This window comes from Andrena cerasifolii, chromosome 9 (genome assembly GCF_050908995.1).
Source record: "Andrena cerasifolii isolate SP2316 chromosome 9, iyAndCera1_principal, whole genome shotgun sequence".
In the NCBI taxonomy this organism is placed as follows: domain Eukaryota; kingdom Metazoa; phylum Arthropoda; class Insecta; order Hymenoptera; family Andrenidae; genus Andrena; species Andrena cerasifolii.
In genome coordinates, this window is record NC_135126.1 from 6,403,029 (window position 1) to 6,414,321 (window position 11,293).

The 11,293-nt window shown below is 47.9% G+C and overlaps 1 protein-coding gene across 1 annotated transcript; it reads left to right on the top strand.

Moving 5' to 3' along the window:
- The first annotated feature begins 214 nt into the window (after positions 1 to 214).
- Positions 215 to 10,639, top strand: Dap (cyclin-dependent kinase inhibitor dacapo). Its single transcript, XM_076820039.1, has 2 exons — positions 215 to 2,129; positions 7,362 to 10,639. Exons 1-2 carry the CDS (start codon positions 1,562 to 1,564, stop codon positions 7,460 to 7,462), a joined length of 669 nt encoding a protein of 222 aa, XP_076676154.1. The 5' UTR covers positions 215 to 1,561; the 3' UTR covers positions 7,463 to 10,639.
- Positions 10,640 to 11,293: the final 654 nt, after the last annotated feature.

Consider the following 11,293-nt stretch of genomic DNA (forward strand, 5'->3'; position numbering starts at 1 on the left):
GGGCCAATAACTGTACAACCTTCTCGTGAGTATTTTCAAAGGCACGAAGCTCGGCGCTCAGGTCGAAGGGACTATACTCTGCAAATGGCGGTTATTTCGTTTCTTCCTTGACGCGCGCCGGTCGCGGTGAGGGAAAGGGTACGGGACGGCGCGGAACCGGCCGAGGATGGCCGGGAATGGCCGAGCTGTATTTTAGAGGCTTGGCCGCTTGCAACTGGAGGCGCGTGCTTCAGTCGCTAGAGAGCGCTTTACACGTGTTGGACGTGTCTTCGCGCAACTCCGTGAGTCGCAGAGCGCGCACGCACGCACATCGCCGAGGCGTCAACATAACTGCGCAATCGTGTACGACCTTCCGCCGAACTTGGAACCACGCGCCGCGTGTCTTGACAGTCGTGTGTTTGGCGGGAAGCACAGTACCGTTCTGTATTGGATTTTAGCCGGCTTTGGAGTGGATCCGGTGCTTCCCTACCGTACCAGCGGACAGCATATTGGTGCTTTCGGGCCGTGTGCAATAACGTTTTCCGCGAAAATTTCCTGTGCGGTTAAACGAGTCCCGAGTGATACCGCTGCTGTCCGTTATCACGCGTGGACGCGAACATTCCGAAATCGGCATAGCGGAGTACGCGGCCGATGTCAGATTCGAAACAACATCGTCGTCGTAATCTTCGCGGGAACACGTCGAAACACGTTCTCGCCGTCTCTTCGGGAGGCTCACGCGCAAGTGCGTGCAACGTTGCCGGCTCGTTCTTCCCGCGGGCTATGAGCGACGAATTCGTGAGAAGAGGATAGAATAAAGAGTCGAATCCGATTCCACGATCGCCTCTGGAATATCATTTCGATTGTTATCGAACTGTGCACCGAACTCTGGGAGAATACGAGGCACAGGAGTGTGTTGCTGTTTTGATATCTTGCCGCTCTCCCTCTCTCTCCTCATACGCCGTGGTGCGCAATAGTGTGTTTACCGCGTTGCCAAACTTTCTAGTCGCCCGTCCACCCATACACGGTCGACGATACGGACTGCTATCCACTATTTATCCGCTAATTCGCGGATGTGCACCATTGATAATCGCTTTGGCGAATATTTCAGTGGAATCGCGAGCGAGCCAACGATCAGCGTAGTGCCGAGGCGACGCTGAGAAGCACGGCCATTATTCGAAATTCGGTGGGTCGCGCCACGACGCGACGTTGCCACGTCCTCGCGGGCCGCGAGTATTTCAACGTTTCGTGAACGATTCCTGGAAGGAATCATCTTCATAAATGGGACGCGTGTGAAAACCACCTATCGAGAATCCATGAGAAACTGGACGATCTTGAATCTCGTGCTGTGCGCGTGTTGAGGCAGTGGTGGAATATTGTGCCCGCGTTCTGAAAACGAGGAAAGGGACGAACAAAGACAGAGAGGCATAGCGGCGAGAGAGAGAGAGAGAGATACGCCGCCGGCGTGCGAGAGAAACAGAGAGAAGCTGTTTCTTGGTGAAAACATCGGTAGTGGTGCTGGATATTGGTAACTGCGCGTAAGGGGAACGGCGACGTTGCCGTTGCGCGAAAAGCCCGACGAAATATGAGCGCACGGGTGTTGAATCCGGTGATGATGACGGAAATGAGTAGGAATCTGGGTGGAGGACGAACGGTGCCTAGCAGAGCAGCTCTAGCCCGCGTCCGAAGGGATCTGTTCGGGCCCGTGGATCACGCGGCGGCCCGCGCGTTGGCGGAGCGCGAGCTACGCGCTCAATCGATCCTCGACGCCGAGAGATGGGGATTCGACTTTCACTTGGAGATACCGAGGGCGAACTCGAGGTACGAGTGGGAGCTGGTCACGCCGCAGGACGTGGTGCCCGAGCCCTATGCCCTGCGCGGCATGCCCTACTTAAGGAAACACGCGCCCGGCACGCCGAGAAAGGCGCGAGACTCCTCGCCCACCACCCGATTGCTTCGCAAAGAGTCCCCGACGACGCCGATCCTTCAAAAGACGGAGAGGACGCCGCCGCAGGAGCCCAGGGTCCCGCAGATCGGCGAGCTCACCATGAGCGAAATGTTCGACTTCGAGGCGGACAAGAAAATGTACATCGTCGAACCCACTACCCCCGTTCTCTCGACTTCCGCCGCGAGGAAACAGTCCTCCATAACCGGTAAGCGATAACCCACAGCTTTTTCCTCCTATCCGTCTGCCTCTGATTGCTCGTCATTGTGTACTTAATACTACATGCACGCTGGCATACCGGCCGGCGTCAACACGTGCGCTTCTTCGCGGAATTCTTTCGCTTTACCCTAGGTTACTTGCAATCTGTCTCGAAGTAACGATACGCAAAGATTCTAATCCATCTCGAAACTCGACACGCGAGAAGTATATTTTCAGCTGATTGATGTAAAGCGATTGTTGCCCTCTTCGCGTAACCTTTACGCTATGAAACCGGGATGATGTAAATTTCTCCGGTACGTGGAAATCTTTGAAGCTAGCCTTGAAAGCTGAGCCCCCTGTATTTGTATGCCCAGATTAGCTTGATTATGCATTCACGTAGAATCGCCTCGGAGTTGATTGGTAATCTTGATTTGGGTCCGAGTAATCTGAGCCAGTCCACCAGCCGACTGCTTTCCATCATTTCTTTCAAAAGCAGCCGATGCCTAGTAACTGCTCCTTCTCTGAATGAACCGCTTGTTTTGATTCGGCTGTTGGGTCGGCGCTGATAAGCGTTAATTATTTGAGTAACACGAGGTGACTCTTCTACGCACTGTGAAGGATTTCTTCCTCGTGCTATTTCTTAGAAGGGGTACCCAAATTTTGTTATGATTTAACTCGATTGGAAATTCAAATTCGAGATCCCTGCTGGCGAGGTAAATAGTTTCCCACGTCTGCTTTTAAATTCACCGTCAGAATAACAAGTATCGAGTGCGCATAAGTTGCATGTTTTGCACGCACTACCGTCTTTGTCACTGCTTCAACCCTTCCTCATATTCTTTTCCACAACTACTTGAACGCCCATAAGCGTTCATCGCAGGGCTCACTCTCTGAATTTATAAGCTTGCAACTTTACAGTATTAAATCGCACATGTACTTTCTTCCTTCTGAAAGGAAAGAAGGAAACGCCAGCTTACCGTATTTTTGGGTCGCATAATAATCTCCGTTACGCTGCAAGAAATGTTGTATAATTGGTTGACGAATCGCAAGATTTCCTGAATTATTCCTTTCGATTAACACGCGTTATCGGAGGTAATTGACTGGCATTATTTATACGGGAAGCGCGTACAGCCTAGGTCAATCTAATTCGTCGACCGTCGGGCAAGGTCGTCGCAATTTACGTAATTACGTAAGCACCTGATAAAAAGAACGAACTGCAACCGCCGCGACACGCTTCACCGTGCATACCGTATTGCGCTTGCATATTCAGCAACACTGTTTCTCACCGAATTACCGAGTCCTATAAAATTCGCGGCGCTGCACATGGCTGGATTAATCATAATATGTACCACGGACCGACACCTTTATCGAACAATAAGAAATATTCCTACGGACGGGAATAGTAGATAAATTATCATACTCGTCATAGTTGGCGATAAGCTTTCGAACAAAATCCAAGCAAATATATTTTTGCACCGTGGATAAGGATCGTTCGATAATTGTATGCTCAAGACCGTAAACAGGGATGACATAACGATAAATATTATTACGAAGTAAATCCTCTAATCGATTATCTTAAAGACTGAGGGAGATGCGAGATGTTTTCTCCTTTCGTGGCGCGATTACAAGGGAGCCGATTTCGCGAAAGGGTTTTTTTTGTTCACGTTTTAGGATGCATTTTTCACGTGGGATCGTCTTGGAGGCTCGAGTTGCGCCAATTATCTTGCGTTGCAGCTCGGGCGCGTTCTTCCTTCACGTGAGGCCTTCCGTATTGTGTTTGTATCTCGCACACGGCCATCTTGCTCGTCTCCGCTACCTCACGGTCTAGTTCCCCTTTTTTCGCCTATTTATTATTCGGGCGTGCACACCACCACCCACGCGACGCGACTATTTCTGGACATGACTCGTCATCTGTCTCGCACCCATGCATCTAACACGCGTGTAAACACATTTCGCGTCGCAGCAGCACGCGACCCTCTTTTGTTTATGCATCACATTGTGTCCCGCGACGACCAAGTCGCTCGTTCGATATAAATCTACCAAAAAACAGGAAAACAGTCTGGCTAGCAGACAGCGTCTGTTCGAGACAGTAAACCGAGTAAACCTACTGCTGCGCTGCATAGGGGTGCTTAAAATCGGACGACAGGGGGCAAAAACGATTTTTTATCAGCAATTTAATTTGGAGAATGGGGAAGGACGTTCCAAGCAGGGGATTGGAGCGGACCAATTTTTTATTTGCTCCGGTCCAGCTGTTTTTTTTTTTAAAATAAAAATTCTATTAATCCTTTTTCAAACAGTGATCTTTAATTTGCAACAAACCCATCTTTCTAGCTTTTCATTTCTACATAGAAAAAAATTCATAAAGAATGCTTAATTTTCGGGCAAAGAAAGTACTATGTCTGCTTAAGGGGGTATACCCGTTTGAACCCTCGGAAAATGTATACATTTTGTGGATTTTTTTACAAGTCAACGGTTTGATGCAGATTTCCCGTTTTTTAACTATGTTTACATAATATTATGAACTACTTATAAAAAAAGTTTCAGTTAAAAAACTATTGTTTTTCGGAAGTTACAGATACATGTCCGAAAGTCTCTCGATTTTAGACGGCTAAACGGTGGCCCTAAAAACTCGCGCTACGTTCAACCAATTTACTTCAAATTTTGCATGCAGAATCATAATAAGATTCCACATCGTCCAACGAAGGCGATTTTGAAAATTTTGAAAAATAAAGAAATGGTGAGAGATCAAAGGTAAAGTTAAATTTTTCTAAGAGAAAAATCCACCTTTTTCCTTTATAAATAATAAACGGGGAATCGAAATAAAAAAAGCCTTCGTTGGACGATGTGGAATCTTATTATGATTCTGCATGCAAAATTTGAAGTAAATTGGTTGAACGTAGCGCGAGTTTTTAGGGCCACCGTTTAGCCGTCTAAAATCGAGAGACTTTCGGACATGTATCCGTAACTTCCGAAAAACAATAGTTTTTTAACTGAAACTTTTTTTATAAGTAGTTCATAATACTATGTAAACATAGTTAAAAAACGGGAAATCTGCATCAAACCGTTGACTTGTAAAAAAATCCACAAAATGTATACATTTTCCGAGGGTTCAAACGAGTATACCCCCTTAACACCGGGCTGCACGGCCCTACGATATAATATTTTTTCAATGATGAAAAATTGAGAATTGGTATATATTAAAAAGAATTTCATTCATCTGTTCTTATAAAATGAAAGAAAATTCAAATAATAAAATAAATTGGAGCAGTAAAAATTATCCGTGCTCCGAGCAAAACCCCATTGCTCCAATGCTCTAGCTCCGAGCTCCGCGCCAACGCTCTGGTTCCAAGGGTACTCGCGTAGAACAGTCGATGCGCTCGAAACCACCCCTGATCGAAGCTCTGCAAAGCATTCGTCGTACAGGCTGAATCATATTACCCGGACACTTTGATTAGTCGCTTCTTCGATCTTCGTCCTGAAATCCTGCAATTTTTTGCCGCCCATCCGCAGTGGAATGTCGGTGCCGAGACGTGTCCGTTGATCGGTTAATTGCACGCGATTACGCGTAATTGGGCTCACCTTTAAATGTCCGTGCCGCTGGGTCGGCTTTCAGCGGACGTGCGCGACGCGTGACAGCGACCGTTATTATTTAACGATAATATCGCTCGCGACACGGTCTCTCTGTTCGATTAACCGGATCGATACACACCGCGGCGCGCTCTGATCTCTCGATACGAGCCGTCCGGACGAGTCCACCCTGCCTCCCCCGTTTTCGGGCATTACACACGGGGGAGCGAGCGTGCTCGTAACGTTCGTTTTCGTCGTGAGCGCGAATAGGGGCGCGCGCGCGCCTGATTTTCCTAACGTACGTTATTAATGAGCCGTGCGCGGTCAGCTGTGCCCGTCCATATGGGGTTGCTGCCCCCTGCGCGCACACCCCCGTTCTCCGCTCCCTTTCCGCGCACCACCCAGGTCATCGAGCTTTTGTCGAGGCGCGCGACCTTCGTGCGGGAGCGTGCGCCTCCTGCGCGCATGGGGGTATCAGCTGTGCTCACAGTCGTGCATCCCTGACAAACTGGGGTGGATGGCCCTACGCCCGACTCGATTGCTGTTTTTAAATCACGAGAGATGCCAGACGCGACCGTTTCGACCCGCATGCGTCACCCTTCAGCCATTTAAATTGCGCCAGGGGTGGTGCGTTTGCGCCCGATGAAATCGCGTGGAACTCTGAGTGGTAGGTGTCGGTAGACGAAGGGATGCTACCGACATTAGGACGAAGGGACGAAGGGTAAAGCTACTTAGCACTCTTACGCCTTGGATACGGGGTGGTGCGAGTCCAAAAGCAGCGATTCCCATTTCCGAATTGCCTGCACAAAGGAACAGAGGGTTGGGCTCGAATATGCGGGAGTAGAGATTGTTAAGCCGCATCGTCGGTTGCAGTTATTAATTTTCTCGCTGCCGATTAACGTCGCGGGGAGATTAGAGGGAGGGGTCGCGCGACCATTGACACAGCTGTCCCACGATCTCCATAATTTCTGTCGCGTGCCGTCGCAGTCGAGCTTAGAAAGGGCTCGCGGGAGGCCTAGGGGAAAATCGAACAGATGCGTCGACTTTTCCCGTGGAAATTCGCCAAATGTTCCGTAGAAATGGGGCGGCCAGAGGGGGCGCGGGTTTTTGTGGTTGATTCTCAGAGGCGAATACAACGGGACATGAGTCACGATCACGAGTCTGCCTGCTGCTGGATGTTTTTGTCCAGACCTTCCCATATCGTGACTCATTAAAGGTTAGCAAACATCGTTTCACGCGCAGGAGAAACGAAATTGCATGCATCTTATTATTCCCGAGCGGGGTTGCACGCTGCTCGTTACGTACGCCTGCCTCTCACGAGCTATTCCCGATCTATACCACGCTTGAATTTCTCCCAAGCTTCGTAGAGATTCGCGTCTATCTTATCTGCCGCCGATATACAATTAACAGGCACGGTGAGGCGATATTCCAGAGGTTATCGCGTATCCATGCACTGGCCAAGTTTAAATCGTACGCGAAATCGAAGTTTATGTTGCACGCGATAACAGATAGAGTTGTCGATTTAATAATTGCCTCGGATCTCTGGCTGGTGGGCCCCCTCTCTTTCTCTGCATGCTCCACGTTTCGCAGGCTTTGCATCCTCTGGAAATATTGTGTTTTATCTCCGGGTCTCTCGGGGCTCGCGTATCATACATGCCTGGTCGTTTTCTGCTTTCAGACTTCATGAAGAGCCGTAAACGTAGCCTAAACGGTAGCGCGAAGAGCATGATAGAGCCGCCGGAGAAGATCGCCCGCAACGCGGGCCAGATACGCAGCTAAAGAGCCTTCCAGCTTCCTCCTTCAGCCTCGCTGTCCTCTTCCACGTTGGCGCGCGCCAGAGAGGGACCGGAAGCACGAAGCGACCGAGCAAGCGAAAGCATCACTGCCGGGAGGAACGAGAAAGGCAGAAGCTCTGGCAGGAGGCGCGAGGTCCGTTGGCTGTGCCATTCACGTAGATTTATCCGCCATGAATGTAGGCGAAAACGGCGAGGAGACAGGGCACGGAGAGCCGCCGTCTTTTCGCCACTTCGGTATATACATGTATACACACACACGCGCGCGCGTACACGGAAATCACAAAGTAGCGACAACACACACTCACACACGGGACAAAGACGACGACCGGACACGTACGAGGGACCCAGGGACAGAGGTAGAATCGATTTTGCCACGTTTGTTGCTATTTTCTTTATTTCTTTTCTCTTTTTATATATATATAAATATATATATATATATATATATGTATGTACAAGTAATTCATCGTGTCGTTATCTTTTCTTTTCTTTTTTTTTTTGTATTAGACTAGAGACAGAGTAATGATTAGGATATATGTATATTATAGACAGAGAGATAGAGAGAGCAACGGTTTCACGAAATTAATTAATGTAATATATATTCATTCGATTTCCCGAGGAATCAAATAAGGGAAGGTGCGAGTGATAAGGTCGTTGCACACGTACACTTTAAAGCGCGAGGGAGACAAAAAGGTTCTATAAATATTTTTTAGGATACGACAGCGTAGATTTTAAGCGATCCGTAGCTGCTAAGCGGAGAGTTTGTGCACTTTGCGTTTCTTATCGGAATCATGGGCGAATAGTCAGCCCGCTTGAGCCTGGTCCACGAGATCTTTCGGGAAGCAGAGAGGCCGCTTCCGGCTCCTTTTCAGGCTCCGCGGGTCGTCATCGAGCCTCAGCCTCGATGGAGACCCGCGGACGTTCTGATCGCGCGCGTACCAGCTGCTCCCGATCGTTACCGAATCTCGCGGTAGTTTCGATCGACCGAGTCCCTTGAAACGATCGCGAGGATTCGCCGGTCGCTGGTTTCCGTCTTCGAGTGTCTGTAATCCAACGATTCTTTTATACGACTGAGCATCGCGATAGGGAACGCAGCGGCGTTTCTGTGGCCGGAAAGGGAGACCAGTCTCGAGAACAATAAAATGGGGAGAAAGATACGATGATTTAGATACATAGCTCGTTACCCATGTTTAAGCATTGATCTCCTGTACGATTTTAAGAAAGTACAGCCGATGCCAAATCACCCCCGCGATTTCTTTTCTCTTATACACGCCTCCTCGAAGATCGCACCTTCATTGCGTTCTCTCGGTCCCACCTTTTCCCCACCAACTTTCTCCTCCCTCGCCTGATTGCCCCCGAGTGGTGTTAAGTTCTAGGCGCCCTCTGGAACACCGAAGCTTCTGCGAAGATTGCAATTAAATTCTGAAACCACAATCACAGCTTCGATCTGGATGATCGCGCGCGGCGCAATCTTCGCTCAGCTTTGCCGATGAGTTTGCATTCTCTTGTACAAATTATCGCGAAGGATCCCTCCCCCCCTCCCCCGCCCCTGTTTTTTAACGTTTTATACGATCGGACCCCTCTGGACGTTGATGGTACAGTTTTCTTACAAAAAAGAGAGAGAAAAACCGTTGAAAGTTCTCCACAGGCTAACTAGAAATCCTCATCTTTCGTTTAGGTATGCATTTACTTATGTTGGAATTCCCATTGTGCAAGGGGAACGGACGTAGATCGTTTCGGAGTACAAAAATCGGCTAGCTTCTGGAGGCCTTTGAACGGTTCGTTAAATTATGCACGAGTGCATCTGTATCTGAATGCTTTTTTTTCTTTTATGCCGTGTTAACGAGAGTACGTGGCTCAAAGGTGCGCGCGCGTACACGCGCGTATTTAAAACAGAGACTTTGGAACGAACCAAAACCCTCCTTCGTCAACTGAATTCATCGCGGATGAATTTACGCAAGAAATGAAAAAGAAACGTAACATTAATGTAAATGTAATTGTATATCTTTAAATGGTATATTGATTTTATAATGGTAGCTGTTTATTACAAGTTTTTTTTTGTTTATAATAATTTGGTTAAAGCCATCCTCTGAAACACGCACACGCACACACACAACCCCCCCTTCCCCCCGCGCCCTTCAACCTTCCGCACCTTTCTTAATCTCGTACCCCGCTCCCGGTACGCTCACTTTCTTACCGTTCATTTGTCCCCCCTCTTTGAGATTATAGTTCAAAAATACGACTGGTGGTTACAAAGCTATTTTTTTCGTAATCGACACTCGCTCGAAGTGCGCTGCGAGTGGGAGGAATCGTTTCGTTGAGGAATTCTAATGATCGTTTTCATTGTTCTGTCCCAATGCCGGTCGCGTTGCGCTCGCGGCCGGGGAATCTGATTGCAATGAGAAAAATTACCGTGCGGAGCGTGTTCAATTTTTTCCCTTTTCTTTTTTTTTTTACCCACATCCAATGGATTATTTTAATTCCACGACTAAACGCGCGCACGTTCGTCGGAACTTTTTGGCATTGATCGGAGGCACGCGGCAGACTGGTAAAAATTATACTTCTCACCTGCCAGTATGAGAGACCAAAAAGGAGAGAGACAGAGAAACAGAAAGAGGAGCAGTACAGGAAAAAATAAAGAACACGTGGAATCTCTTCAGATCTGAAAAGGTCGCGACACACACACTTGCAAAGGAGTCTGCCGTCGGGATATTTAACGAAAAAAAAAAAAAAAAAAATAGTGAAAAATGAAAGAGAATAATCTTATGTCTATGTAACCCTGTGATGTATTAGTATGATCTCAGTAAGCATAACTTAGCGTGTACTTCTTATTTGTAATAAGTAGATGTATATGTGCGTCCGAAACGTGACGTAAGGCCCCCAGTAAAGTGTGTGAAAGGTTTTTGCAAATGGCTGAGCACGTGTGCATGGTGTTTGTTTGCGCGGGTGGATGTGGTAGAGAGAACGTAAGGAAAAAAAAAATAACAGACAAAGGGAGAGCAGAAGTACCCAGTGCCTCACTTCCAGTTGGTATTCGCGTAAGAATTATATGTGTAACGACAATATATTATTATATAAACCGTAATCGTAAGAGAGTCTAAAAGAACTAACCTACATAAGTGAATGCCTATGTTTATTAAAAAAAAGAATTATCTACAAAACATCCTGCATCTACGTTTCTCTTTTTTTTCGCGAGCTCCCGGTGCCCGTTACCTGTGTACTTTCCCACGTGTGCATGTAATTAGTAGGTGTGACTGTAGAGCGTCGAAAAGTATGGGTATTTTTGTTGAGAGTGACGTTCAACGTGCCGTCCGTAATCCTACCCTCGTTCACTTTATTGTTCTCCAAATAACTGTCCTTTGCAATCCACCGTAAAGCGTGTCGTCTCGTTGTTACAGCAGAAAACCACGCGACTGTCGGTCCTAAGTACCCCTTGAATCCTAGTGCATCCTCCTTATGCCGATCCAGAAGCATAGAGAATTTCATTCGTCGAGAAAAATCGAGACAGGTGCAGTGGAAGCTACATACGCGAGAGAGTACTCGAGGCCGAGGCGAAGCAGGTGTTCATGGACCACAGCGAGTATTTACCTTTGGTGAGTCGCATTTCGATTTTACTTCCCCGTTCCTTTTTCCTCTTACTCCACAGCGCAACCACTCGCGGTCGCTGCGGTGAAACCTTCCCCGCTGCAGGATACAAACGGTCCAGGTTTGAAACGAGGATGCATCGATCTTGAAAGGTAAGGATGATGGGTTTCTCGAAGCGTCGAAACCCAAGGAAATAATCGAGTTTCGATAATTCGAAAGTTTGCACTTTTTC